Source organism: Balaenoptera acutorostrata, chromosome 1, assembly GCF_949987535.1.
Source record: "Balaenoptera acutorostrata chromosome 1, mBalAcu1.1, whole genome shotgun sequence".
NCBI classification, from domain to species: domain Eukaryota; kingdom Metazoa; phylum Chordata; class Mammalia; order Artiodactyla; family Balaenopteridae; genus Balaenoptera; species Balaenoptera acutorostrata.
The window spans coordinates 28,435,175-28,449,095 of NC_080064.1; the positions used below are offsets into that span (position 1 = coordinate 28,435,175).

General features: G+C 40.0%; 1 protein-coding gene across 11 annotated transcripts in view; it reads left to right on the top strand.

Moving 5' to 3' along the window:
• The first annotated feature begins 225 nt into the window (after nucleotides 1–225).
• ZMYM1 (zinc finger MYM-type containing 1) overlaps nucleotides 226–13,921 on the top strand; it is a 29,016-nt gene continuing 15,320 nt past the window's right edge. For 3 of the 11 annotated variants that reach the window (XM_007182495.2, XM_057548747.1, XM_057548729.1), the window contains exons 1-3: nucleotides 242–320; nucleotides 965–1,006; nucleotides 12,637–12,806. In XM_007182495.2, coding sequence (XP_007182557.2) covers nucleotides 12,711–12,806 — 96 coding nt within the window. In that variant the 5' untranslated portion in view covers nucleotides 242–320; nucleotides 965–1,006; nucleotides 12,637–12,710. Of the gene's footprint in view, nucleotides 321–964; nucleotides 1,007–12,636; nucleotides 12,807–13,647; nucleotides 13,706–13,921 lie in introns of those variants that run through there. The other 8 variants (XM_057548685.1, XM_057548690.1, XM_057548704.1 and 5 more) reach the window with 8 other exon arrangements.

Sequence of the window (13,921 nt, forward strand, 5' to 3'; positions counted from 1 at the left end):
ATAAGTAAATTTAAAAAAAAAAAATTTATTTTAAAAAATAAAAAAAGAAATGTCCAAATCTGGCTGCCACCTATAATAGATAGGGCTTCAGGGCTAAACTCCTAGTCCCTAGTCAGGGATCTAAACAGCCCCCTCACCCACCCCCAAGGTTGCCTTTTCCTATTGACGGAAAAGTGGCCCAGCGCCTGGGTGGGTGGGGCGGATGCACTGCGCATGCTCGGCCGCAGAGCACGACGGGGAGGGGGTGGGGCCTGCGCGACCGTTTCCCGTTGAAGTTCTTTTGAGAAACGTAGCGCGGCGACCGTCGGTGAGAGAAATTAGTAAGCCTTCTTAAGCGCTTGTAGTGTCGGTCTTTATTTCTGTGCTTTACCAGAGACGGGCGGAGAGTTTGGCCAGTCGGAGGAAGGATGAAGTGTTTGGGAGGGTCGGGGTTCTAGGGACTCAGCCCTGCGTGCGGATGCCGCCATGTGGGGGCCGGGAATTCAGCGTCAGGCCCCTGGATAATGTTTGTCGTCTCCTTTAACCTAGTCCGCAGAGAGTCGGGGCGTTTTGCGCCCCCCCCCGCACCCCCCCCCCCGGCTTCCTGCGTTTCTCGCCGCCGACTCTGCTCCTGCGCCGTAACTGCGTTCAGCCTTCGGTCTTTCTCCATGGCCTCCGTTTCTAAAACATTATTTTGATCACACCTGTGGCTCTCCCTCGTTAAGCAGTGATTTTTTTTCAAACTGAAAAAAATATCATGGAACTCCTTTTGCAAATAGAGTTGTACATGGCATCTTAAATAAAAGATATTTTTTAATTATTATAAATGGCTCGTCATGAAATGGGATTTGAAATTTTGATTAGATGAAGGTGCAATCTTTGTCATTTTATGTTAGTATTTAGCTTTTGTGTACAAGATTGAATTGAAAGTATCTTGGTTGCATGGACTAATGTTTACAAACGGTGACTTTTTTAACTTTCTCAGGTTGCAATCTCATACTTTTCAATTAAACTGACTGGAAAGTAGGTAAGTGGAGAATTTTCTCTTTAAGAGTTGAATCACTGATAATATCTGACGATAGCTTGTATTCCTCATCACAAATATATAAAACAAGAAGCCCCCGAAATTTATAACAAGAACTACATTTAGTCCCAACACTTTGCGCATTTAACTCTTAGGTTGAGGCAAGAGTATTAGTTAAAGGAGTAGATGCCCTTGCTAAAACAGTAAATTCACTTCTAGGATTTTCCGTGAGTGGACATACACAGTTCAGAACCCAAAAAGTATAGGTTCAAAGCTGTAAACTTCCTCATCAATGACACAGCTACAAGGCATTGAATTATATTCACCCTGATGGCAGGAAAAGCTATTTTCTGAAGGTCTCTGTTAATCTAGCACAAATTAATGCTTTGGAGGTCACCAAAATACTTCACATTTGGTATGTAACACGCTTAAGTGTATCTCATAATTTTATTAGTTTTTTTAAGTAAATTTTTACTTAAAAGAAATATGAAGTGTTTGCTGAACCCCCAAAGCTACTGATGTACAAGACTTAAGTTCAAGGTCTTTGGTATTTAAGGACTTTCCGGATATGAACCACATCTGCTTTTCCAACTTCATTTCCTTCCACTAACACTCTTGCATTTTATCTTCATCAATAACCCCACTTCTTATAGTTCCCATATGTTTGTGTTTTTCCACATACTGTCCCTATATCTGGAATATCCCCCATCATTGCTTCATAGACATCTACTTGAAAACCTAGCTCAAATTTAACCTTCTAAGACTTCTTTGACCATCTTCTCTTACCTCATTTCTGCTTTGTACCTCATATATGCTTACATTGTGCTAGGCAGAGTGTTATGAGAGTCTGCACATGGTAATTATCTCTATAACCCCAGTACCTATGCACTTCATCAGTAGTGGCTCCCCATTGCCTACAGAACTAAAAATGGACATTTTAGTTTGGTTTGAGAAGCATTTAGCCTTCTGCCTCCAGTCTTCCTATCATTCCAGTAAAAGAGCTTGCAGAACTCAACAAATAATACAAATCTTTGGTAAGTGTAATGTGTAAAGAAGTAGTTATAATGCAAAGAAATAAGAGTATACCTGCTTCTGGACTCCTACATTACTCATTTTATTTTTGCTTGTGTCCATACCATACCATCTTAACTACTGTAGCTTTTTAGTAAGTCCTCAAATTTTTTTCTTTTTTGAGATTGTAGTGCCTATTCGAGGTCATGTATACATTTTATGTACATTATGATCATCTTGCAGGTTCAACAAAAACTGCTGGGATTTTGATCTGTAGCTCAGTTTGGGGAAAACTGACTTAATATTGAGTCAGTCGCTGTCTGTCTCCATTTATTTAGATCTTACTGTATTTCTCTCAGCATTGTTTTGTTTTCAGTCCAGAGATCTTGACGTATTTCATTAGATTTATTCCAATATTTGATGTTTTATGACACTATAGAAAATAGTTATTCTAAATTTTTAAATTTCTAATTGTTCTACAACAAAGAAATATAATTGATTTTTTTTTAATATTGACCTTGCTAAATTTACTTAATAATTTCAATAGTTATTTGGAAATCCTTTTGGATTTTCTGTGTACACAACATGTCATCTATAAGTAATGACGATTTTAGATTTTTTTTCTTGTATTATTAACCTGGCTAGAAACTCTAGTACAATGGTGATGAGAAGTGATGAGAGAGGAAATTTTAAAATATTGACCTTGAATTAACCTATGATCCTGCTGAATTCACTTATTCTAGTAGTTTTTATTGGGGTTGGGGAGAGGAAGAGGAGATTCCTTAGAGATTACTGTATACACAATCATGCTGTCTACAAATAAAGATAATTTGTTTAGTTTTTCCTTTCCAGTCTTTATGCCTGATTTCCATTGAGTATTTCACTTGAGCTTAAAGAATTCCCTTTAGCATTTCTACAGTGTAGTTTGCTAGTGATAAATTCTCACCATTTTCATTTATCTGAAAATGCCCTTATTTCACTTTTATTTTTGAAGGATGTTTTTACTGACTATAGAATTTTAGATAGTTTTTTTTTTCCCCCCAGCATTTTAAAGTTATTCCATTGGCCTGTGGTCTTCATTGTTTCTGACAAGACAGCCTTCATTCTTATTTTTGTTACCCTGTATGTTAATGTCCTTTTTTTCTAGCTGCCGTTAAGATTTTCTTTTTATCTTTGGTTTTCACCAGTGTGATTATGATGTGCAGAGTTGTCTTTTCCTTATGTTTATCTTATTTTTATTCACAGAACTTCTTGAATTTGTGTGGTTTGAAATTTTTGTTCATTTTGGGGAAATTGTCCAACCAGTATTTCTTTAAATGTTGCTCCTGTTTTATTGCCTGTTTTCTCTTATTCTCAGGCTCAGTTTACATGTGTGTCAGACCATTTTGCTATTTCCCACATATTGCTTACATTATTTGTATTTTTATCCTTTTATGTATCAGTCTGACTACTTTCTACTAACCTGTCTTCTAGTTCATTAATTTGATATTAAATTCATCTGTTGAACTCTTTTTTTTTTTTTAATTTATTTATTTATTTATTTATGGCTGTGTTGGGTCTTCGTTTCTGTGCGAGGGTTTTCTCTAGTTGTGGCAAGCGGGGGCCCCTCTTCATCGCAGTGCGCGGGCCTCTCACTATCGCGGTCTCTCCTGTTGCGGAGCACAGGCTCCAGACGCGCAAGCTCAGCAATTGTGGCTCACCGGCCCAGCTGCTCCGCAGCATGTGGGATCTTCCCAGACCAGGGCTCGAACCCGTGTCCCCTGCATTGGCAGGCAGATTCTCGACCACTGCGCCACCAGGGAAGCCCAATCTGTTGAATTCTTAATTTCCCTATTTTACTTTCCAATTCTCAAATTCCCATGACTTTTTAAAAAATTGAATTCCAGGATTCTGCTGAACTTTTCCATTTTTTTTCTGTATTTTCTTAAACACATCAAAGTTCTTGCCTGCTAACATCAATATGAGTCACACTGTGGGTCTGTTTCTGTTGTCTTTTTTCCCCTTGGTTTTTAGTTTTGTTTTGTTTGATTAAATTATTTATTTGGTTGCGCTTGGTCTTAGTTGTGGCAGGCGGGCTCCCTAGTTGCAGCATGCAAACTCTTAGTTGCAGCATGTGAACTCTTAGTTGTGACATGCATGTATGATCTAGTTCCCTGACCAGGGATCAAACCCGGGCCCCCTGCATTAGGAGCATGGAGTCTTAACCACTGTGCCACCAGGGAAGTCCCTTCAGTTTTGTTTGTTGGGGGGAGTTTGCTCATACATTTTTATTCTGGACATTGTGGGTGAAAATTTTGAGAGACTCCTCCAGAGAGGACTGCATTTAGGCGTGCAGATAGTACTAGCAGATTACATTGATCCTGTAGAGGGATTCTGTTAGGCATTAGTACGGGCTGATATATTTAGGTTTGTCCTTTCTTCTAGGAAGTAGTCTTTTCTCCTGGGTTGTGGCCCTTACTCTTAGGGCTTGGCCTCCTGGAGTCTCAACTGAAAGTCCACATCTTTACCAAGTCCCCTCTTCCTTAGCTGGGCTTAAATTTCAACTGTTCTTAGCTTTGCAAAGCTACTGTAATCTCTTTTAGCCTCCCAACTGCTGTTTTCTGCTAGGTTTTTTGGAGTCTTGCTCTGTAGATGTGCAGTTTAGGGGTTAGCTAATAAGTGGAGGAGGGGAATATTTGTGTGCAAATTTGGGGGCTTATTTCTCTGAGGTTCTTTCCTCCCAGATTGTGCCTCTTGAGTTCCAACTACTTAGGCACCCAGAACTCCTATCTCCTTAGCTCACTATGCTGCTATTCTCTGCTTGGGCATTTTCCTTTATTCTGGAAGGTGCCCTCAGAGGTAAAGCCTGTTAATTTTATAATTGTTTCCAGTGGAAGAATTTAGCATACTAAAAGCTATTCTGTTATGCCTAGATTTATCTTATCTAGATATATCTTATTTTTAATTCTTGCCAGTTTGATAAAATCTGGAGCTGAGTTGGTTTAGAAGCTGAGTAGAATTTGAATAGGCAGAAATGACTTTGCAAGTAGAACAGTAAGAGCACAAGTATAGTGGGGAGGGAAATTCTCTCTTTCTTAGATTGACAATTGATTAATTTTTCATCGACAGGTTTATGTGTGCAATATTGTACTAATTTTCCAGGAGGAAAGTGTATACATTCCGTCTGGAGGTCTGTGTGTCTAGAAGTAACTCCTAATAGCTTGCAATTTCTTTGCAGTCTCAAGGGTTTTTGTTTGTTTGTTTTATTGAAGTATAGTTGATTTACAATATGGTGTTAGTTTCAGGTGTACAGAGTGATTCAGTTATATATATATTTCTTCAGATTATTTTCCATTATAGGTTGTTACAAGATATTGAATATATATATATATATATTTACTGTGCTATACAGTAAATCCTTGTTGCTTATCTATTTTATGTATAGAGGTTTATATTTGTTAATCCCATACTGCTAATTTATCCCTCCCCCTCCCCTTTCCTTTTGGTAACTGTAAGTTTGTTTTCTGTGTCTGTTTGTTTCTATTTTGTGTATAGACTTATTTGTATTATTTTTTAGATTCCACATATAAGTGATATTATATAATATTTGTCTTTGAGTGACTTACTTCACTTGGTATGATATTCTCTAGGTACATCCTTGTTGCTGCAAATGGCAATGTTTCATTCTTTTTTATGGCCTAATAATATTCCATTGTATATATATACCAATCTGCTTAACCCAGGCATCTGTTAATGGGCACTTGGGTTGTTTCTATATCTTGGCTATTGTAAATAGTGCTGCTATGAACATTGGGGTGCATGTATGTTTTTGAATCAGAGTTTTCATCTTTTCCTGATATATGCCTGGAAGTGGAATTGCTGGATCATATGGTAGCTCTATTTTTAGCAGTTTTTGGGGTTTTTTTAAAAATTAATTGATTATTTTATTTATTTTTGGCTGTGTTGGGTCTTTGTTGCTCTGCGCCGGCTTTCTCTACTGGCAGCAAGTGGGGGCTACTTTTCGTTGGGTGCACAGGCTTCTCGTTGTGGTGGCTTCTCTTGTTGAGGAGCATGGGCTCTAGGCGCACGAGCTTCAGTAGTTGTGGCTCACAGGCTCAGTAGTTCTGGCTCGTGGGCTCTAGAGTGCAGACTCAGTAGTTGTGGTGCATGGGCTTAGTTGCTCCACGGCATGTGGGATCTTCCCGGACCATGCCTTGAACCTGTGTCCCCTGCATTGGCAGGCGGATTCTTAACCACTGCGCCACCAGGGAAGCCCTATTTTTAGTTTTTTAAGGAACTTCCATACTGTTCTCCATAGTGCCTGCACCAATTTACATTCCCACTGAAGTGTAGGAGAGTTCCCTTTTCTCCACACCGTCTCCTGCATTTATTATTTGTAGACTTTTTGATGATAGCCATTCTGACTGGTGTGAGGTGATACTTCATTGTAGTTTTGATTTACATTTCTCTAATAATGTTGAGCATCTTTTCATATGCCTGTTGGCTATCTGTATGTCTTCTTTGGAGAAATGTCTATTTAGGTCTTCTGCCCATTCTTTGATTGGGTTGTTTGGGGGTTTTGATATTGAGTTGTATGACCTGTTTTTATATGTTGGAAATTAAGGCCTTGTCGGTCACATCATTTGCAAATATTTTCTCCCATTCTGTAGTTTGTCTTTTTGTTTTGTTGATTGTTTCCTCTGCTGTGCCAAAGCTTTTAAGTTTGATGAGGTCCCGTTTATTTTTGCTTTTATTTGTTTTGCCTTGGGAGACTGATCTAAGAAAATACTGTTATGATTTATGTCAGAAAATGTTTTGCCTTTGTTCCTTTCTAGGAGTTTTATGGCGTCTTATCTTATATTTAGGTATTTAAACCATTTTGAGTTTATTTTTGTATGCGGTGTGAGGGAGTGTTCTAATTTCATTGATTTACATGTAACTGTCCAGCTTTCCCAACACCAGTTGTTGAAAAGACTGTCTTTTCTCCATTGTATTTTCTTGCCTCCTTTGTCATAAATTAATTGACCATAGGTGTGTGGGTTTATTTCTGGGCTCTCTATTATGTTCCATTGATCTGTATGTCTGTTTTTGTGCCAATACCATGCTGTTTTGATATAGATTTGTAGTATAGTCTGAAATCTGGAAGCATTATGCCTCTGGCTTTGTTCTTTGTCTTTTATGGTTCCCTGTAAATTTTAGGATTATTTGTTCTACTTCTGTGAAAAGTGTCATGGGTGTTTTGATAGGGATTACATTAAATCTGTAGATTGCTTTAGGTAGTATGGCCATTTTAACAATATTAATTCTTCCAATCTAAGAGTATGGGATATCTTTCCATTTCTTTGAATCATGTTCAGTTTCTTTTATGAATGTTATATCGTTTTCAGTGTATTGGTCTTTTACTTCCTAGTATAAATTTATTCCTTAAGGTTTTGTGGGAGTTTCTGACATGATTTTGAATGAGATTTTTTTTTTAACTTTCTCTTTCTGATACTCATGTTTTCCTTTAAAAACATGTGAATTTTGTTTTCTGCTCCATGATACATCCCTCTTTGGTTTAAATTAAAATGTTTTAAATTACTTATTACCAAGTAGTACTAACTAGCAGAAAGATGTTTATCCTATGACGACTATTAGTCTCCAACATATATAGTTTAGCCCCAGTTTGGGAAGATGGGTGGGACTATGTTAAAAAGAGGTCTCTAGGACTTGTTTTACTCCTTTGTTCATTGTATTGAAAAAGGAAGTAATAAATTTGTTATTCGTATATGTCTTTTGCTCTTTTTGGTTTTTTAGTAGCTAAAGAAATGTTATATACCATTTTCCTCTACCTCAGAAGTATATATACTTTTTTAATATTTAACTGCTCTGCCTTTTTTAATACTTTGTTTATTTATTTATTTATTTGGCTGTGCCAAGTGTTAGTTGCAGCACGCAGGATCTTCATTGCCGGGTGCAGGATCTTCATTATGGCCTGCGGGATCTTTTAGTTGTGGCATGTGGGATGTTTAGTTGCAGCATGTGAACTCTTAGTTGCAGCATGTGAACTCTTAGTTGTGGCATGTGGGATCTAGTTCCCTGACCAGGGATCCAACCCGGCCCCCTGCATTGGGAGTGCAGAGTCTTAGCCACTGGAACACCAGGGAAGTCCCAGAAATATATTTTAGATTAATTACACTTTCAGGGTACTTTCTATTCTTTGCCTGTGTGATGACTGACATGTATGAAGGGGTTCCTAGATGTTTTATTTTTAATTGATCTTTAGACTTACATAGCATATTTACTTTCAGGTGAAGGGAATCTACAGTCTAGTAGTTAATTTCCAGTGAGTTTTGCTTTGCTGGTTGTATGTAACGCTCAAATGGGTTGAGCAGAGACTATATGAGCTTTTATTGCACTTCACAGTCAGGCCTTATTTAATTTTCTGCCTTGGGATAGGAGTATCAACTACAAATTAGCACTTGCCATTGGCACTTGCCAACTACCTTTACAAGGATTAAATCATGTGCTGCTGCAGCTGCTGACTTTCAACACCCCCTGAAAGGAGTTCAGGGTGGAGAGCAGAAATGAGACACTGTGCTCTGGGAGAAACTGGCAGAACAGGTCTTCAGATAGTTAGATATTTTCAGGAGCCGATTTTATGAGCCCAATTCTTGTTATCTCCTCATATCTAGAAAAGCACTAAAATCCTTCACGGTGATGACTGCTCCTCATGACTAGCAGAAATGTACTCCCCCTTCACCAAAGTCACATATATACTGACCTTCCCCCCTACCTCTTTGGAGCAGTTTCTCAGAGCTATCTGAAATGCTGTCTCCCTGGGCTATAGTCCTCATTTTGTCCCAAATAAAACTTAACTTGCAACTCTTACGTTGTGCATTTTATAAGTCGACAGGAGCTTTCAGTAAGAGCTGAGTTAAAGATCAGTGAGTTGAGTGGCCGAGTCCCAACCTCAAAAATAAAAGACAGGGCTTCCCTGGTGGCACAGTCGTTGAGAATCTGCCTGCTAATGCAGGGGACACGGGTTCGAGCCCTGGTCTGGGAAGATCCCACATGCCACGGAGCAACTAGGCCCGTGAGCCACAACTACTGAGCCTGCGCATCTGGAGCCTGTGCTCCGCAACGAGAGAGGCCGCGACAGTGAGAGGCCCGCGCACCGCGATGAAGAGTGGCCCCCGCTTGCCACAACTAGAGAAAGAAAGCCCTCGCACAGAAACGAAGACCCAACACAGCCAAAAATAAATAAGTTAATTAATTAAAAAAAAACAAAACAAAAACAAATAAAAGACAATTACAGAACTTCGGGGTTTTCAACGTACTAACTCAGAATAAAACCACAGACCTGGAGATACTCCAGTAAGAACTTTAACTTAACCATATCTGTTTTACTTATCTGCTACCCTCCATAATCATTAGTTGTAAAGCCCTTTTTTTAAAAAAAGTATCCTTTTCTCTTGGAGGTGATTTAAGAGGAATCCAGGAGACTTGTCCTCTGCAGCCAAGTTAGGATTGCAGGAAGGGAAAGAGTTCCAAAGGATTTAGAATTGGAGGTGGCCGCTACAAGAAAAATGGAAAATAGACCTCAGTTAAGGAGAAAGAAGAACACAAGGAACCAGTCTGTCCTTGGGAAAAGAGGCCTTGGGGCTGAAAAATTGTTACCTGAAAACTGGGTTTGCCTCTTGGTGGGCATCAAGCCAGTAGACACAACCAAGCCAAAGATCTGGAGAAGGAAGGATTGATTTATTATTACTTGCAGCAGATAAGGAGAACACTGGGGATCTTTACCAAAGCAGTATCTCCCCAACAGCAAAATTGGGGAAGTTTTAAGCTAAGGGTACATGCCTGTTCATGAAGGGACTTGAGCAGAGGAGAATTCAGCATAGAATTGGGGGAAAGGTCGACAGAGTCCAAGCTTTAGTTGATTGAAGTCTGGAGGCTCAGCATCATCTTTCCATCCTCCACCTGGGTGGGAGCCTTAGTTCCTGTAGAACTGAAAGCTATATTGTTATTCCCTTGAGGAACCAGGACCCTTGCCCCAAGGCTACACTGTTGTTTCTTGACTGCTCCTCCCTTGTTTCTGCATTCCCTCAAGATCATTAATTACTGAGACCTGTTCAAGGGTAAGCATTGAAGCCAGGCTTAGATCACAAAATGGCTTAGGCCAAAATGGGTTCTCTTATGTCAGGAAAGCCATTCCTGGTTCTCTTTCTCCAGGGACCCCCTGAGCTATCTGCTTACACAATCAAAGGCTCCTGTAGTTCCTCAAAAGTTATAAAATGGAATTCTTTTTTAAGCTTGAATGCACAGCAGTCTTTTATATTGATTTTGGATTTTAGCTATTGGGGTTTTTTTTACAGTTTTTTTTTTGTTTGGCTGCATTGGGTCTTCATTGCGCATGGGCTTTCTCTAGTTGCGGCGGGGTCTACTCTTCGTTGCGGTGCGTGGGCTTCTCATTGCAGTGGCTTCTCTTTGTTGCGGAGCACGGGTTCTAGGCGCACGCGTTTCGGTAGTTGTGGCACACGAGCTCAGTAGTTGTGGCTAGCGGGCTCTAGAGCGCAGGCTCAGTAGTTGTGGCGCACGGGCTTAGTTGCTCTGCAGCATGTGGGATCTTCCCAGCAGGGCTCGAACCCATGTCCCCTGCATTGGCAGGCAGATTCTTAACCACTGCACCACCAGGGAAGTCCTTAGCTGTTGTTTTAAAAAAAAAAAATTCAACCCAGTAAATTTGAAGATCTAACTGACTTTATTCATGAATCTGGCAGTATCCCATCTAGTAAGTAGCAGAGCACTCAAGGAACTGTACAAGATGGAACGTTTTTATAGGCAGAAAGAGGGCAGGACAAGAAAGCTAAAAGAGTGGACTAGTTTAGACAGGGTCACCTTCCCTTAGGGGAAAGCAGGGGGTCTTGGGCAGATTACCTCACTAGTGCTGACCAGGAAATTAAACTGATTGGCTTAAAATTCCACTTCTTGGAGAGGCTGAAACTACAGTTCTGTTAGGTATTATCAATAAGTCTTGGCGGGGCTTAGCACAGTTAAGGCCAGCTTGGGCTTGTTGTTTCTTCTTAACACTATTTACCAAAAAGGAATCCTTGAAGGGGGGGTGGGGGAGGCATTAAGTATAATGGGAAAATAGCTTCAAGACATAATTAGAAGGTATATTTGATCTAATTTGGCAATTAAATGTGGGGACTTTGGGAGAAGAGGCATTTAGGACTATCCCTAGATTTCTGGCTTGGGAAATTGAGTATATACCATAGTGCCATTTCCCAAGAAAGGGAACATGTGTAAAGCAGGTTTATGTGGATAATATAAGAATATGATTTTAAATCTCCTGGATTTGAGGGACCTGTAGAACATACAAGTGGAGATATTTAATAGGCAATTGGGTGTATGGGCTAGAGTTCAGGTATGTAAGAGGAAAAATAGCCTATAGATGATAGTTGAGTCCCAGGTTGTGCCCATAGAGCAAACAAGAAGAGTCCTGAGGAATTGTGCTTTGGAGGAACACAGATATTCAGAAGCAGGTGAAATAAATGTTTGAGAAGAAGACTGGCAAAGAGGTAGGAGGAGAAATAGGTCTTGGAGTCTTAAGAGTCAAGGAAGGAGAGGGACTTCCCTGGTGGTCCATTGGTAAAGAATCTGCCTTCCAATGCAGGAGATGTGGGTTGGATCCCTGGTTGGGGAACTAAGATCCCACATACTGCGGGGCAACTAAGCTCATGCACCACAAGTACTGAGCTCGCGCGCCTCAAGGAGAGAGCCCGCATGCCACAAACGACAGAGCCCATGTGCTCTGGATCCTGTGCGCCACAACAAAGAGCCCGCACCGCAACGAAAGATCCTGCAGCCTCAACGAAGACCCCCGCATGCCACAACTAAGACCTGATGCAGTCAAACAAAGAAAATAAATCCTTTGCCTTTAAAAAAAAAAAAAGTCAAGGAAGGAGAGAATTTCAAAGACAAGTGAAGGAATAGTCAGAGGGAGGGCAGTAGCTTTAGAAATTTTTGAATGTATTTAAATGGTTCTATGAGAGAAACCAATAAGGAGGGGAAGAGGAGACCTGAGGGAATAGAAATACAGACTAGTCTCTATGCAAGAAAAAAGCATAAAGGTTTATCTACTGGAGAAGTGTAGAAAGCAAAGCTATATTGGGGAGTAATGGATGAGGGAAGGAAGCTAGTGTTGTGAAATAACGTTTTGTTCTCCCAGAAAATTACTATATTTGAAGGGGCTAACGTTTAAAAATCAGATTCTTAAGACTTCCCTGGTGGTGCAGTGGTTAAGAATCCACCTGACAATGCAGGGGACACAGGTTCAATCCCTGGTCCAGAAAAATACCACATGCTGCAGAGCAACTAAGCCCGTGCGCCACAACTACTGAGCCTGCTCTCTAGAGCCCTCAAGCCACAACTACTGAGCCCGCGCACCACAACTACTGAAGCCCACACGCCTAGAGCCCGTGATGCGCAACAAGAGAAGCCACCACAACGAGAAGCCCGCGCACCACAACAAAGAGTAGCCCCCGCTCGCCAGAACTAGAGAGAAAGCCTGCGTGCAGCAACAAAGACCCAACGCAGCCAAAATAAATAAATGAATAAAATTAAAATCAGACTCTTTATCAATTCGTATTTTATTTTAGGAATCTGGATACTGTTCTCTAAGAAAAAACCCATTAGTTTGGAACTGGAGGATTTCTTTGCATCAGATAGTAAGATGAAAGAATCAACAACAGATGGTGAATGTGACAAGGCAGTGGCACCACAGCTGAAGAGGCTAGATGAAATTAAGGCAGAACCTGACAATGCTCAGGTAAATATTTTACCTTATTTTCTATTTTCTAGAGTAACATTTAATCATAAATTTTAGTTATGCAGGTGCTGGTTTATCAGTTGAAAATCTTAATTCCTTCCCCAAAGCAGTTGACCAAGTAATAACAGGGTGTGCAGTGAGTGCTGTAGTGAGCATATGCAAGAATATGAGAGAAGGTTGGACTGTTTGGAAGTGGGTTTGGGGGTTGATAAAAGGATTGCTGGGCTTCCCTGGTGGCGCAGTGGTTGAGAATCTGCCTGCCAATGCAGGGGACACGGGTTCAAGCTCTGGTCTGGGAAGATCCCACATGCCGTGGAGCAACTAGGCCCGTGAGCCACAATTACTGAGCCTGCACGTCTGGAGCCTGTGCTACGCAACAAGAGAGGCCGCGATAGTGAGAGGCCCGCACACCGCAATGAAGAGTGGCCCCCACTTGCCACAACTACAGAAAGCCCTCGCACAGAAACGAAGACCCAACACAGCCATAAATAAATAAATAAATAAATAAATAAAATTAAAAAAAAAAAAAGAAATTCCCAAATATTAAGTTCAAAGGAATATAAGCTCACAATAAAAACTCAAAAAACATCCAAGAAAATATGGTTATATAAGCAGAAAAAAAAAAAAAGGATTGCTTAGGGTATTATGGGCCTAACTGAGGTTAACACATTTTTGTTTTCATTTTTCTTAACTTGAAACAATATAAATAACTAGTTATATGTTTTTATGCTGCTGTCTCTATTAAGTAGTAGAATTATTTAGTACATTTTAAATTCTTAGAATTTTTCTTTATTATTTGTTTATCCAAATTAGTTTCATATTTATCCTTAAACTTTTTTAGACATGTCAAATGCTAAAGAACCTATAAAGGAACAACTGAATCAAGCTGTGAGTGTTCTGTAAGTAGGGCCAAATTTCCTTAGAATGTTTATATATGAACCAGCTGAAATTTATAGTGAAATGAAAAGTAATTTAATTTTTAATTAATTTCTAGTATTCTGTTTAGAAATAGCTAAAGTAAATCAGTACCAAGTAAGGATATGACTCCCATTGAGTTGGTGACAATGGGAATATTGTCCATCTAGGAAGTACCCGTTGCTCCTTCAGCCCGTGGA